We start from the raw sequence: 16,406 nt of genomic DNA, 5'->3' as shown, positions 1-16,406 counted from the left end.
TGCAATGTTTGGTCATTCATTAACTGGTTTGGCCTAGATACCATTCGATTTTTTCCAACTCACGTGAAATATGACTTGTTTCAAATTGAGTTTTCTGATTAGGATAGTAGGCGGATTGTCATTTGAATCATCCAGCCAAGAGATATGAGCAAAATACTAACGCTGCTCGTTTTGAACCGTTTGCAGAATCCGAAATGTCTTGTCTGAACTTCAATTAACGGTTTGACCTAGATAACATTCGAACTGGTCCGACCGGCCTGCAATATGACTTGTAGATAATTGAGTTGGATTTCCAACCGTTTTGGCCTTAGTTCATTTCGATCCTGTTTTGTAAGATGATATACTCAAAATACTGCACCTCGCCAGAATTCAACCGCTTGCGAAATTGAAGTTCCAGCTTCCAATTTGATGTATCAACTTCACACTTGAGTAAATATGTTAGAAACACAATAGCAAGTTTTGTTATCATCAAGATCTAGATTGCTAGTGTTTCTACGACCAACAAAACATAACAATAAAAAATACATAAACGAGCCGAACTAGAGCTTACGAGCCACCTAAACAAGCCGAGCTCGAGCTCACGAACCTATTAACGAATATGTTTGCGAGCTCACGAGCCGAATATCCTCACGCTTGAGCTTGGTTTGATTAAATTGTTGAGCTCGAAATCGAGCTTGCCTAATATGGTTAACAAACGAACTCAAACGTGCTTTTTATCGAGTCGAGCTCCAAATAGCTAGCGAACAATTTGGATAATTTACATCTCTACAAAAAAACATGAAATTTTCAAGCAACATTTCATGGCTTCTTGCTCGTGTAGATCTGCAAAAGTTTATATTACAATGAATATTTAGTGTGGATTGAAAAATATTATATAATAATAAAATATCATTTTTGTAACTTCCACATAATATTGTTTAAAAACTGATTTCTTAATCGCAACATGAGTGTGTCCTCGAAAAATCACGTTAACAATGATAAATCATGCAAATTTTATAAAAGGTTAAAGGCCTAGACACTTATTTATTTTCATTTGAGTGAAATATATATTTTCGATATTTCAAAATATATATAAAAAACAAAAATTATAGAAGAGGATTTAATGCAGTCCAGTAATTTATAGATTGACCAGTCGTATAATAAATGATTCCACGAAAATATGAAACCCAAATTTCGTGGCATTTGATAATGACATTCGTGAAGTAAAAATGTAATACCCAATTTAATAATAAAAGTACCTAATTCGACTCCATGGGTATTATCGAGTGATCTTTGGCAATGAACCCAACAAAATCTATTAACTTCAAACTACATTTTTTTTACATTCGTGAAGTAAAAGTGTGATACCCAAAGATGCGACATATTAATTATTTTACAATGACATCTGTGAATTATAAATGTGATACCTAAAAATGTGACATTAAAAAGTTTAATTCGATATCCCCAAATAATCGGATATGAGAATTTATGGGGTAAAATCAACTATTTGTAACTCGAATTAGGTTTTTCTTGTACCAATTTATGTGTCACATTTTTACTTCACGAATTGACACTATAGAAAATATTAATTTCAAACTATATTTTTTGACATCATCAAATAATTAAATTTGAGTTTTTAAAGGATAAAATCAAGTATTTCTGAATTCGAATTAGATATTATTTGTATTAATTTAGGTATTTCATTTTACTTCACGAATATCATCATCAAAGGCCGCTCAATATTACATTTAAACTATATATTTTGACATACAAAATTAATTGAATTTTATTATTTAGGAGTAAAATCAAGTATTAGTATACTCAAATTAGATATTATTTGTACCAATTTAAGTATTATATTTAAACTTCACAAATGACACATCAAAAGTCACTCAATATTACCTAAAACTATATTTTTTATATCACAAAATAATCAAAATTGATTCTTAAAAAGGTAAAATCAAGTATATGTGAGATCGAATTAGGTATTATTTTACCAATTCCTACCACATTTTTTAATTCACAAATTTCATCATCAAATGCCACTCAATTTTAACTTCAAACTATATATTTTGACATCATAATATAATCGAATTTGAATATTTAAAGGACAAAATCAAGTATTTGTGGACTCGAATTATGTTTTATTTTATTAATTTATGTATCACGTTTTTACTTCATGAATGTCATCATCAGTGCCACTCAATATTAAATTCAAACTATATCTTGACATTCTCAAATAATTGGATATGATTATTTGGGGAATAAAAATCATGTATTTGTAGACTCTAATTAGATACTCTTTGTACCTATTTAGGTATCACCTTTTAAATTCACAAATGACACCATCAAAATTCACAAAAGACATCATCAAAATTCACTTAGTATTTACTTGAAACTCAAGTATTTTCTTACACATTTGAAATATTCAAAAAGCCAAATCAAAGATTTGGAAACCTAAAATAGGTACTTTATCGGTCAAAATAAATACTTTTTCTAATTCCGTGATGAGTGAAAACTGTGTTTTTTCAAAAATTAGACGACATGAATAAGTCATCTCAACGCATTTTCATTGAAAAGACCAACAATTACTGAATTTTATAGTGATCGCTCGAAGATCCAGTATTTTCTTACAAATTTGAAGTATTCAAAGATTCAAATAAAGCACCTGGAACTCCAAAATATGTATTTTGTATGTCAAAATAAATATTTAATTTTATTTCATGATGAATGATGAATTTTTTTTAAAAATAAATGACATGAATAAGTCATCCTAATGCATTTTTCATGAAAAAGGCCAACAATGATTGAATTTGTGGTGATTACTCAAAAATATAGTATTTTCTTATATATTTGGAGTAGTCAAAGAGCGAAATCATATATCTGAAGCCTCATAATAGGTACTTTGTATGTTAAAGTAAGTATTCACTCTCATTCCTTGATAATTGACAAACAATATTTTTAAAAAATTATATTTTAGATGGAGAAGACTCGTTTAATTTTTGTTGATAAAATAATATATTTATCTAAATAATAAAAAGGCAAAAAATATAAATTTGGGTTTATAGAGAGTTAAAATTAAAATTATAAAATTGTCAGGTACTTATTTTTAAAAAATTGTTGTGTGATACTGAATCTTAATTAAAACACCGATAGATGTATTTTTCATAAATTTACCAAATTAAATAAGCGATTCAATTCTTATTTTTAAATAAAAATTACAAGATTTACCTTTACTAACCCCATTTTTTTGAATACGTGCTTGTGTTGTGGTTATAAAATCAACAAAGCTCCATTTTGAGTTGAGATTCCCCTACAAGAAACCATGAAATTTTCAAGCAAGATTTCATTGCTTCTTGCTCGTGTAGATCTGCAAAAGTTTTTATTACAATGAATATATGGCGTGGATTTGAAAAATCTACATATATGAAAGCCTGAATAAGTTGTAATGGGCCTGTTTTTGCCCGGTTGCCAGTCACTAAAAGTCCACGCGTTCCATTCTTGTTTCTCTCAAATACACGTGTTTTACGTTGGGCTCTCCACTAAGCAAAGAGGGTGTGCTGTCAAGGGAATAGTTCTTGCCTCAGAGGTGTGGTGTCCGGTGCTCTCTCCCCTTCGTTCTTTTCCCCACCTCTTTCCAACCATTCTTCTCACACTCCTTTCGTTGCCCGGCTTGTACGCTGTTAAGCTTCTTCCCAGCTAGCATCCATCTTACCCACACCTTTTTTTGCTGCCTTGCGCGCGTCTTCAACTCTTCTTCTACTTTCCCTCGCCTCGGAAAGCCATATTTCGGTTCGTATTTCCCTTGGCTTTGTTTGATTCGGGTTTTTCGCTCGTGGTTTCCCCCTACCGGATGCGTTTTCTTTTTCGATTTTTTATGTCTTCGCGTTGTGTAAATTCGAGTGTTCATACTTACATGCCTTCTTCTGCTCTAATCACGGTTTTTTATGGCTAGGGTTTTAAAACAGCGGTCTCCATTCTGCTTATTCACTCCCGTTTGCTCTTCTTCGCTGCGTAAAACGATATTTGGGTATGTGCTTTCTTTGGATTTGCTTGAATATGTTTCTTTCCTTGCGGTTCATTCCCTATTCGACGCGTTCTTCCCCTTGTTTTTTTTACCTTAGTTTTGTGCAAGGTGGAGCTACTGTGTTTATATGTTTTCTTCTGCGCTAATAATTTTTTTTACTTTTAGGCTCCCGAAGCACCGACTGTCACTTTGCCAGGAAGAACACGCGAGAAATAGGTGAGCTATTCCTGCTGTTGTCTTGTTCCTAAAATGAGCTTCTTTCGTATATGGTTTGGTTTGGCAGCCTGCTTGTGTTACTTCCCTTACGTACCATACGTTTTCCTTAAAAAATTTTGCCTTCATTGTTGTATTTATTTGAGATTTTATGCCTATATGCTCTCCTCTGTTTTGTTTAAGGGTTTTAACTTTTATATGTTTTCGCCTTATTGCTCTCCTTTCTGTTCATGAGTGGCTAAAAAAATAACTGAGCTAATTATGTTGTTGGCTTTCTCCTGCAATGAACCGATTGTGTCAATGAGTTTGCTTCGAGATTAGCTTCCCAATGACAAGGGCACAATACGAGGGAACCGGGTTTTTTTCCCTTTGTTTTTTGCTTGCTGTCAGTGGCTTGCGTTTTTCCCCTTCTTTGTCGTTCATATATTAGTTTTAGGTCGCCTATTTTGTCTTTTAGCTTGATCTACTATTTTTGGTTTTCGGCTTTCCTGATGTTTCACGAACAATATGAGTTGCATGTCAATCTAATAGCTGGATAAATTCTTCTCTGTATTTCCCTTTTTTTTGGTTAAAAAATATGTATTGAGAGGCAATAGCAAATTCATCTGTTATCTTCCATTTTTAAAACCAGATATTCAAGAAATTAATAGCAATAACAATAATAATTCTGAACATTCCAGTAGAAAAAATTTCAGAGACTACAAACTTCTAAACAATAAAACAAATGTGCATTGTCAAGTAGTTGGGCCAAGTAATTGTTGCTTACTTGTCCAGATATAACTTGAATATGCCATTAGCATGAATGATATCGTAGGTCCTTGGGTAAGTGGAGAACCCTTCACACCTTAAATAATCAACAACAATACAACTTAGCTCCAAATCTAGGAGTTTCCAAACATTTACTGGTTGGATATGCATGTTAAGGTCCGTTTGTTGAATGTGGAAAAGTAGGCAGTGTACCAATCTTGAGATATGTCCATCAAACCTCGCTCGTATATGACACCTAGAGTATTCTGAGCAACATTAGGCACAACATTCATCACCCATAGTTTCAGAGATTCCAATGATGCTACAAAACCTCCGAGACCTGCATTCATATCCATGATTTTCCAATATCTTGCGGTGCCAAGTAACCTATCAATCCTTTTGCACTCGTTTACATGTTTTTCCCAAAGCTTATTATCTTCTTTATACAATTCGGATGTGACTCCAGGAACATCCCCATTTTTTATTCGAGGTGGCACATCAAAAAGCCTGGCCGGAAACCGCTTCAACTCCCCTCTAGTAACTTGATTGTCTCTTTTGACCTCTGGGAAGGGAGTTATGCAAGTTTCCATTTTTTTGTACTTTCCAACACATCATGAAATCTACTATTAAGATTAAATATCTTCGGAGGAAAAATGGTTTCAACATACATAAAGAAATTAGGTAATCCTCTTGACTTCAAGAACACTCAACTCGGCATCACACATGTGTCTCAGTGTCTTCATGTTTATTGATTTTCTTTGAAATTTTTTATTTTTTATGTTGTATAATGCTTATAAAGATGCTCAAATGAACTTACATTTCAGTAAAAAAAACGATAAACTATACCATAAAATCATTTCTAAAATTTTCATATGCACATTGAGGGTGGGAAATTAAAGAAAAAACATATAAATCTCACAATATATTAGAATTGGAATAAATTAACTGAATCATCAAAATAAAACTACTTACATTTATATAAAACGAATAAGCCCTCATTCACCACCATTAAACCCCAAGTGATATGGGTTCAAAACACGAAATTTATAAATTCAGCCAATGAAAACAAAAATATCGTCAAATTCTATTTTTTGCGGTTCATCAAAGCATTCATTCTCGGATAAAGCTTTGGTAACAAACATGCTAACACTTGCTTCTCCAACTGTCATAACAATAGACACTAAAGCAAAATAACAGATGTTGCAAAACAGATTTATAGTGCAAAACGTTCATGATATTTGAGTATTTGTTATTTAGAACCATTTACTTAGCATGCTGAAAAAATAAAAAATAATAAAAAGATATCCCATGAAAGTTTAAACTTTTGAACATATTCAAACTTTTGGACATATTCATTCCTATCAAGTTATTAGAAAAGAATCATGTCCTGATATTTACCTCTACGGTTTTACCTTTGTGCGACAACTTGTTCTTTTGATTTTGTTGTTTCTGTTCTTTGTTCAATCTCGATAGCTTCCTCTAACTTCTCAGAAGCATCACCAATGTCCTTGTATTCTCCTTATGACTGCTTAAATCTTTTTCCGATCGCTGTCCTACCAGTTTAAAAGCCTATATTTTGCCTTCGAGTGTTTATTTTTTAACCTTGTGAGGTGCCGGTTTTCTTTCTGCTGGGAAGTCGGGCATAGAAATGAGTGAGGTTTTCTTCTTGCTTTCTTGCTCTTGAAAGGAACCTACTTCGTACATTATTTTGTTTTCATATGAATTTTTGGGTTACAGAAATACAAGGGAATTGTTCGTTCTTGTTTGTTTCTGTTTGTCCTCAGTGTTCTGTGTTTAATTTGTCCTGATGTCGCTGTGGCAGTGGTTTGTGATATTTCGTTCTTTTCCAAATTTTGCTTTCATGTGCATGTTTCTGTTTTCTTATGGTTAGCGATTTTTTTGGGTTTCCTGTTTATTTTTTACTACTTTGCTCAGCCAGAGACTAATTTGGATTTTATAGAAAGTGTTCAGAGTTTTAGTTTTGCCTGCGAAAGGTTTTTGCGCTAATTGCTTTTTATCTGCAAAATTTGCTTCCGTTGCCTTTGAGGAAATATACCATTTAGGTTATTTTATGGGTTTTTTATTTTTTGGCAAGAAAATGTATACTATTTCCCCTTTTTTGGGGATTTAAAAAAACTGTGAAGCCAGGAGAAAATGTCTTACCGGCCAAAAAAAGGCTAAATGTCGAAATTCAGTGGGACTTTAGAAGTGTAGTTTCTTCGAATATTTAGCCCCTTCAAATCTTTGTTAATTTCTGTTTTGGTGATAGTTATTACATTCGTGTTCTTGCTAATCTCGGTGGTTATAACTTTGTTCCCCAAAAACTTGCTCAGAAACAGCCTCTCTCTAGGCAATCTCACTGCTACAGACACTGTCAGCCAACTTAAGAATTTATGTTTAATTTGTAATTAACATGACTTGTATGCCTGTTGTTTGAACGAATGTCTAAGTAACAGTGGCATAGTGTAGCGCTCCCATCATTTATTGCCAAAAACGAGCTGCTGTTATAATAAATCGGCAACCTATATACTCAGGCTCTCTTTACTATATAGCTTATGACTATAACTCTTTTTGTATGCTTGTGAACTATTTTTTTGTTATTTTACTGCAATCAAACACTTTTTCCTTATGCGAATATACAGATTTACTTTGGAATTGCTACATTGACCTAGCTGTGTCATCATTGAGAGGCTTCAACAAATAAAACCTATGGCTATTTCTTCCACTCACACTATGTGTCATCATTGAGAGGCTTCAACAAATAAAACCTATGGCTATTTCTTCCACTCACACTACGTACAGGTTTGTTATTTTATTACAAAGTTTTTAGTTCATATTTCAGCGCTTGTGGCCTTTTGCTATATATGTCGGTTTTCCTGTTTATGTTTATTAGCATGCATAGATTTTGATAGTTAGCTTTTGTGCTGCCAAATCATATGCTATATTTCTCTTTTGTTTTTTATTTCCTTTTGTCATAGACAGCTATATCTCACATTTTCTTATATCGGTGTATTGATAGGCTGAAGTTTAGAAGATTTTGATTCTCTTGATACTATAAATTAGCTATAATTCCGCGACAAGAAAAAGAAAAATCAGTAGATATAAACATGACTAAGAACTCTCATAAACGAAAATATGCTTGTCTCAATGATCGTAAGCTAGAAAAAAATATGCAGCGGCGCAAACAAAACAAATCACAAGGTGTGCATGAGCTGGACGTAGAAAATTCTAAGGTTGACCTACTATTATGTATAGCAAGTACTCCAGATGTGCTACCTAATGTGCCGGATTGTAAATATTGTGGTGCTCGGCGCATATATGGCGAATCACCAACATTTTGTTGTTCATCGGGAGAAATAAATCTTTTAAGTTCAGAAATGCCTTCTGATTTGATTCAATTGTATATTGGTAATGACGACGATGCAAAAGAGTTTAATACGTGCGTTCATAGTTACAATAACATGTTTGCTTTCACGTCAATGGGAGTACATTGTGACGAGAATTTAGCTAGAAGAAATGCTGGAATTTATACATTTCGTGTACAAGGCCAGCTTTATCATTTTATAGACCAATTAATACCGTCAGACAACAAAAACCCAAAAAACCTACAGCTGTATTTCTTTGATACTGAACACGAAACATCAAATCGGGTGTCTGTTAATTCGAAATTTAAGGCAAGCCTTACAGGAAAATTAATTCAAATCTTAACAAAAAATCCGTACGGAAAATTTTTCCGTAGTTTAAATTGTATTGAAAATTTGGACGATTATAAGATTGCTTTGCTTGCTAACCCTGCAACTGATCAAAGGGTTTTTAATAGGCCCACTGTGCCACAAGTTGCTGGAATATGGCTAGAATCTAACGAGGACAATCAACAGATAAGTCAACATATACAAGTGTATCCAAAAAACAATTGCCCCCAAATAATTAAACATTACTTTGGTTGTTATGATCGTTTGCAATACCCTCTTATATTCCCAAACGGAGAATCTGGTTGGCATCGAGACATTAAAAGATTAGACCAAACACAGATGAAAATGCATCCTAGGCCAACTTGTAGTGGTCAAACCACCAATTGCATAGAAAACGCAACCAGCACAGAATTTTTTATAAACACTGAAGTACAAGGTACCTTTGGTATAAAATTTAAGATCCATTACACATTTTTTATGGCATTTTGGCCTTAGCAATTTTTTTTTTGTAGCTTCAAAAAAACCCAAGACCCAACGTTCGAAGGTGTCATGCCGTGAATATTATTGTTACAAGTTGCAAATAAGAAATAATGATATGTCCTTCATACTGCATATTGGTAGGCTTTTACAGCAGTACATAGTTGACATGTATATTAAAATAGAAACATCAAGGTTAGAATTTTTTAGAACTTCAGACATGCAAAATCGCTTACGCAATGAGGCCTACAATGGGGTATTGGATGGTATTGCGCAAGGCTGTGAAATAGGTTCTGACATTGGAAAACGTGTAATATTGCCCACTTCCTCCATTGGAGGCCCTAGAGATATGCGTAAAAGATATATGGATGCTATCGCTTTAGTTCAGCGTTTTGGTAAACCTGATATTTTTTTAACAATAACTTCAAATCCAAATTGGCCTGAAATAAAAGCTCTTTGCCTTCCATCTGATGAAATTCAGAATAGACCTGATTTAATATCTAGGATTTTTCATGCAAAACTTCGAGTTTTAACAGATGAGCTATTTAAAAAAGATATCTTTGGCCATGTTACTGCGTACACAAGCGTAATAGAATTTCAAAAAAGAGGCTTACCTCATGCCCATTTTCTGCTCATTTTAAATCAGGCGGCAAAAATGTTTCATCCTGAAGCTTTTGATAGAATTGTTTGTGCAGAGTTGCCTGATCCACACTCTAACCCATATTTGTTCTCATTAGTAGTGAAACATATGATTCACGGGCCATGTGGTTTGCTTAATCCAGCATGTCCTTGTATGAAAAAAGGCTGTTGCAAATATAGTTACCCTAAAGAATTCTCAGAAAATACTAGATACGGAACGAATTCATACCCGATATATCGTCGTCGAGATAACAAAAATGTTGTGACTATAAGGGGTGCATCACTTGATAGCCGTTGGGTCGTTCCTTACAGCCCATATTTGCTTGCTAAATTTAATTGCCACATTAATGTCGAAATATGCTCGACAATCCAAGCTATAAAATATATCTACAAGTATATATACAAAGGACATGACAAAATTTTATATAGCTTACATGAAAATGAACAAGAACCCATTGTTGATGAGGCAAAGAATTTCCAATCTGCTAGATGGATTTCACCTCCTGAATCTGCATGGCGAATTTTCAGTTTTGATCTTAACCATGTACATCCATCTGTTATATGTTTACCGATTCATTTAGAAAACGAACAAGTTGTGACATTTGCTGCTAATCAATCATTGTTTAGCATTGCTAATAATCCAACAAATAAAAAGACTATGTTAACACAATTTTTCCACATGAACAAATATAATATTTACGCTCAAAAGCTAAATTGCTTATATGTCGAATTCCCTGAATATTTTACCTGGCACAGTGATTCTAAAGAGTGGGAACCTCGTAAAAAGCAGGAGGTCATAGGTCAAATTTTTAGTTGTCGTCCTTCTGACAATGAAAAGTTTTATTTAAAATTGATGTTAATGCATGTCAGAAAGCCAATTTCTTTTAAAGATTTAAGGACAATCAATGAGGTAATATTCACAACCTTCAGAGAAGCTGCACAAATGTTAGGCCTGATAGAAAATGACAACACTGCTGATATGTGTATCGCAGAGGCTGCTGCTTATCTAATGCCTCTTGCTTTGCGCCAATTGTTTGCTACTGTTCTCGTTTTCTGCTACCCAAAAAATCCTATTCAATTATGGTTAAAATACCAGCATTTTCTTTCAGAAGATTTTGCTCAAAACAATTCTTTAACGTCCACTGTAATTAGTCACAGAGTTCTGGACATAATTGACAATTACCTTTACTCCATGGGGAAAAAATTGGACGATTTTTTCCATGTAGACAAAGATGTAAGCCAAAATTTTGATGATAGCTTAGCAAAAGAATTGAAATCTGAACGCGCCATTACTGTTCCTGCGGAAGATCTATTAGCTATTGATCAATTAAATTTAGAACAAAAAAATGCTTACGATCAAATCTTACATCATGTGCATAATGATCTACCAAATTCTTTCTTCATTGATGGCCCTGGTGGTACTGGAAAAACTTTCCTATATAGAGCTTTGCTTGCTACAATTCGCTCTGCTGGTGACATAGCAATTGCTACAGCAACTTCAGGTGTTGCAGCATCTTTGCTTCCAGGAGGCCGAACTTCTCATTCAAGATTTAAAATTCCTTTAGAAGACAACAATATCAAATCCTGTAGTATTAGTAAACAAAGTGCATTAGCACATTTAATAAAACTAGCAAAACTCATTATTTGGGATGAAGCTACAATGGCTAAGCGGAGTATTATTGAAAAATTCAATGAAATGTTACAAGACATTATGGATTCGAAATTATTATTCGGCGGTAAACTTGTTGTATTTGGTGGAGATTTTCGTCAAACACTGCCCGTTATTCTTAAAAGTACAAAGAGTGATATTATAGATGCTTCCATTGTTATGTCACCATTATGGAATCAGTTAACTAAAATAAAACTCCAAATAAATATGCGTGCCTTATTTGATCCTCACTTCTCATCTTGGTTGTTGAAAATTGGTAATGGAATTGAAGCTACTAACAAAGACAATGAAATCCAAATCCCATCTCACATAAACATCCCATTCACAGATGACATTAAGTCTTTGAATACATTAATAAACATGGTGTTTCCAAACATTACTGATTCTAATGTAGATATCTCTTTATTTGTAAAACGCGCAATACTTACAACAAGAAATGACTTTGTTCACGAAATCAATGATGTTCTTATAAATCAATTTCCTGGCGAAGAAACTACCTACTACAGCTGCGATGAGAACACAAGCAGTTGTGTAATACCAGATCAGGAAGATTTATTCCACTGTTTAACTCCTCAAGGACTTCCTCCACACAAATTAACTGTTAAAATAAATTCACCAATCATGTTGTTACGAAATATTAACCCAACTGAAGGGCTTTGCAATGGTACACGTTTACTTTGCAAGGGTTTTAGTAAAAATGTAATCTATGCGGAAATTTCAGTAGGCACACATGCAGGAAAACCAGCCTTCATTCCTCGGATAACATTAGAATCTCCACATGATGATTTTTCATCTATTCCGTTTAAAAGAAAACAATTTTCAGTACGTTTATGCTACGCAATGACTATCAACAAAGCACAAGGGCAAACACTAGATTTTATTGGCATTTATCTAAAAGAACCAGTTTTCTCACATGGGCAACTATATGTTGCATTATCAAGAGCTAAAAATATGGATCAAGTAAAGGTACTTATTAGACCACCAACGGCATTAGTTCAAAGCGTTAAATGCACTAAAAATGTAGTATACAATGAAGTTTTGGATGTTGCACATGCTTATTGATGCAGGTTAGTTTTTACCTTTCTTATCTTTTCATTAACAAAAGCATTGCGTACAAAAAATTATTGAACATCTATGTGTATCCTTTCAGTCTTTTTAAATGACATTGTTAGCTCTGCAAAAAAAAAAAGAAGCCATGTCATAGTCTGCATAATTCGAAAATGGAGGTTTTCCCAAATAAATGTTGCATACTTGCATTATATTTATCCATGAAAATTAATTTCTCTAATTTTTTTATATGCAGGCCATTAGAAGAGAAATGTACCACTTTGGCAAATTTGAAGCCAGATATCCGCAACTGGTTTGTTAGAGTATTTGTTTCTGAAAAAACTCCAATTCGTTTCTTAAAATAGGGAAGTCAACAAAAACTTGTTTTCATTGACAAAGAGGTAAGCTACATTTTATTCGTCAGACTAAAAATTACATTGAACATGTTCTTGACGTTATCTATTTACGCCTACAGAATGGAACCATGCAAGGAATTATATATGACCAAGATGTTGAGCAGCTGGACAAATTACTTCAATTATACAAAACATACTACATCGGAAATGCTAAAGTTAAAGAAATAACTAGCTACGCACCAGTTTTTGCATCTGCAAAATATCAAATGTTTCTTGGTATGAGTACATACATAAGGCTTGCAGATGAGGAAGAACAGCTGCCTACTGATAATGCTTACCAATTAACGACATTTGCACAATGTCCTGAACTAGCAGATGTGTCCAACAAACAAATCAGCTACGTTATTCTGCCGATTTTCTTCTACATCATACAAATACATTATATATAAATTTATTCATGTGGTTCACCAATCACCATTCCAGACTTATTATGCAGCGTAATCCATGTTTTTCCTCCACGATTCGTTGAGAAGACAAAAAGAAATTTACAAGAATTTGTAGTCGTAAATGAAGAGTAAGTTCCTTCGGTTAGAAAAACTGAATATTACTTGTTCCATTGGAAATTGTTTTTAGGAAAAAGAACATCTACTGCTCTCTTTCATTTTGTTATTGATTATCTAAAACAAAAACTAATTGTTTTCTCTACTTGATAGGCGTAGACCCTTAATTCTCACCTTATGGGAAGAATTCCTCCAGACTGAAGCACTTTTTCTCACGCAGAATGTTCATACTCTTCCTGTAATTTTAGGAATGCGCCTTTCTGTCAACACATTTTACGGTACAATTTAATCAATTTACTTTCACCATATAAAAAGGAAGAATGCTTTTTCCAGAGCTATACATATTGTGCCGTATATTTTTCACTTTTGTACTAAATAACATTTGCTTTAGCTCGTTTAAATATATTATTGCTGCAGGATTATCCATTGGAACAGTACCAAACAGCACAATCTTATTTGATCCTCCAATACACCAAGCTGACCTACTAAGACAATGGTAATTACTAGCCTCATTAATAACCATGTTTTTTTGTCCATTCAGATTTATTTTCATTAAATTGTGATATATTTGCTATATGACATGAATTTTAAGCTTTAGTTTCCTTGCGATGTACTGTAGATACACTCACAAAATGATTATGTTATCTTTGCACTAAAATAAAGCACAATATCAACAAAAAATTGCAATATGGTACATCAATTTATAACAAGAAAATCCTGAACAAAAATCCATGCTGAATGAACAGTTGACTTGTTGTTTTTGCTTATGTTTTCCTCTGATACAACAATTTATAGCAAACAAATCCTAAGCAATGCTATATGACATGAATTTTAAGCTTTACTTTCCTTGCGATGTACTGTAGATACACTCACAAAATGATGATGTTATATTTGCACTATGATAAAGCACAATATCAACAAAAAATTGCAATATAGTACATCAATTTATAACTAGAAAACCCTGAACAAAAAGCCCGGCTGAATGAATAGTTGACTTGTTGTTTTTGCTTATGTTTTCCTCTGATACAGCAATTTATAACAAGGAATTCCTGAGCAAAAAGGCCTGCTGAATCTACAGTTGTCTTGTTGTCTTCACTTGTGTTTTCCTCAAATTTCTGTTTTCGTCTTTTCCCTCATATTTCTTCCTCACATTTACGTTCTTCCATAGCTCTTATAACTAACATAAATTCAATTTTTATAGGCTGCACAGCAATAAAGAATATATTGAAAGTGTTGTGTCCCAGAAATTGTATGATAAAGCCAACCAAGAAATAGACCAACCATTTGACTCCCAAATCCGCAAAATCAGTCAAATCCTTAGCCTAAATGAAGTTGTAAGTCTGTATTTATTTATTTATTTATTTATCTAGCTTTGAGGCCAATAAGTAGTTCGATCATATCCACACTTTGTTTTGTAGGTAAAATCCTTTTGGATCAAAGCTAGGATAACAATAAAAAACTCAGAGAATTGTGTTTACTTCCTGGCTTGCCCAGCTTGCTTTAAAGCTTGTGGGGGTGCATACAGATATGAGTTTACATGTTTTTATTGCAATCATACTTTCCCAAGTCCAAAACCCCTGTAAGTAACTAATACACTCTGAAATCATCTACTCATTAAAAACATGGCATCTTTCTTATAATATACGTACAGGTTACGATTCCAGGCAGAATTGTTTGATGGTACTGGGAATTTACATGTTTATGTTGAGAACAAGGAAGCGAGCATGTTGCTATGTATGTCAGGAGAAGACGTAATCGAGGCAGAAGAAAAGGTATATTTTTTACGTATTTAATTCTTGCCACTATAAAATTTCTCATACTTAACAACATTTATCTTATCAACCATAGGAAATGCCTTTTTGTCCTAACTTTTTTAATCAAAAGTTACGAGAGTCGCAATTCCTTTTCCAACTAAGAACGTCGTGGAACAAATCGAGAGGGAAAAGTTTCGTTCGAAACACAGTTATCGCGTGCCTACCAGCTTCAGATTCATCATCGGCATCAGCATCACAAAGCTATGAAGATAAAGGTTCAACTTTCAAAGGTGAGGGATTGTTACAGCAGCACGTAGCTTTAACTGAATCCCAAGAAAGCAGCTCGGCAATGCAAGAAGAGCACTTCGAGATAGACCTTAAAACCCAGCATGCCAGCATAACAAGTAAGCGAAGATTAGAATCCAAAGAGAAAGTATTGAGTGAAAGCTTAAAACATGGTAAACAAGACTGAGACACAGGTGTAGATGTTAATGTCTAGCATGTATATTAGTATCTATGCTTTTTTGGGTTATCTCCAAAAAATTGCTGTTTTTTTACATAACATTTATAGTATGGTATTTCTTTTAAATCTCTGGCAAAAGCCAAATTCCCCCACCCAAATCGTTAAAAAATGTATACACATCGACATTTTCAAAATAATACAGCCACCTACAAAATAATTTAAAACCTACAAATCATTTAAATTAAATTTAATGATGCCATGTTATGCTGCATCATAGCCAAAACTTTCCAGCCTTATATATATAGCGTAGCTATTTTACTCTCAGCTGCAATTAAATAGTATTGTATTATTTTTGTAAAGCAAACAAAATACCAACCGCTTCAATGTTTAGTCAACTCAAACAAATCAAAAAAACAAAAACCAATTTACGATTACAATAAAAAACATATCTTCGACACCACATTATACACACCTACCTCAGCCCCTTACACTTGTCAATTGTTAAACATAGTTAATCTATTTTTATTGAGGTGGCTCAAAATAAGCACCACATGTGTCATAGTTTATCTATGACTCATCCTAACACATACACTTTATATAACATCATTTGCCTTCTTTTACATTACGGCTAACTATCCAAAAATCCCTACACTTTCTCCTCAAAGTTTAGAATTACTTTTTTAAATCCAACTCTAATGGAAAACAACCGCTACTGTGAATGTATCGACTGCAGCCAATGCTACTATAATTTTCTATTTGAAAAGGAAGTCGAGGAACTAATGA

At 33.5% G+C, this 16,406-nt stretch overlaps 2 protein-coding genes and 1 long non-coding RNA gene across 3 annotated transcripts in view; 2 read left to right on the top strand and 1 right to left on the bottom strand.

Annotated features, from left to right (window-relative positions):
* The window catches only part of LOC142538889 (transcription factor MYB114-like), a 73,055-nt gene that overhangs the window by 38,240 nt on the left and 18,409 nt on the right, over window positions 1-16,406 (bottom strand). The window lies entirely within an intron of this gene.
* LOC142539682 (uncharacterized) lies at window positions 3,439-7,703 on the top strand. The gene is made up of 4 exons (XR_012818960.1): window positions 3,439-3,771; window positions 3,935-4,009; window positions 4,172-4,222; window positions 7,609-7,703. It is a non-coding gene; the product is annotated as an uncharacterized LOC142539682 (long non-coding RNA).
* LOC142539681 (replication factor A protein 1-like) lies at window positions 7,701-15,728 on the top strand. The gene is made up of 9 exons (XM_075645295.1): window positions 7,701-7,768; window positions 12,747-12,891; window positions 12,966-13,420; window positions 13,560-13,684; window positions 13,824-13,902; window positions 14,608-14,740; window positions 14,825-14,985; window positions 15,058-15,178; window positions 15,255-15,728. The coding sequence occupies exons 4-9, from the start codon at window positions 13,657-13,659 to the stop codon at window positions 15,630-15,632; spliced, it is 900 nt and encodes a 299-aa protein (XP_075501410.1). The 5' UTR covers window positions 7,701-7,768; window positions 12,747-12,891; window positions 12,966-13,420; window positions 13,560-13,656; the 3' UTR covers window positions 15,633-15,728.

This window comes from Primulina tabacum, chromosome 3 (assembly GCF_025594145.1).
Source record: "Primulina tabacum isolate GXHZ01 chromosome 3, ASM2559414v2, whole genome shotgun sequence".
NCBI classification, from domain to species: domain Eukaryota; kingdom Viridiplantae; phylum Streptophyta; class Magnoliopsida; order Lamiales; family Gesneriaceae; genus Primulina; species Primulina tabacum.
Note: the sequence above shows the minus strand (reverse complement) of the source record. Positions and strands in the feature narration are given on the sequence as shown.

What these genes read in the sequence shown, in the direction of transcription:
- LOC142539681 (XM_075645295.1), top strand. Translation starts at nt 13,657, where the DNA reads ATGCGCCTTTCTGTCAACACATTTTACG. An exon ending in TTCCCAAGTCCAAAACCCCT is followed by an intron (nt 14,986 to 15,057) that starts GTAAGTAACTAA and finishes ATATACGTACAG; the next exon opens with GTTACGATTCCAGGCAGAAT. An exon ending in TAATCGAGGCAGAAGAAAAG is followed by an intron (nt 15,179 to 15,254) that starts GTATATTTTTTA and finishes TATCAACCATAG; the next exon opens with GAAATGCCTTTTTGTCCTAA.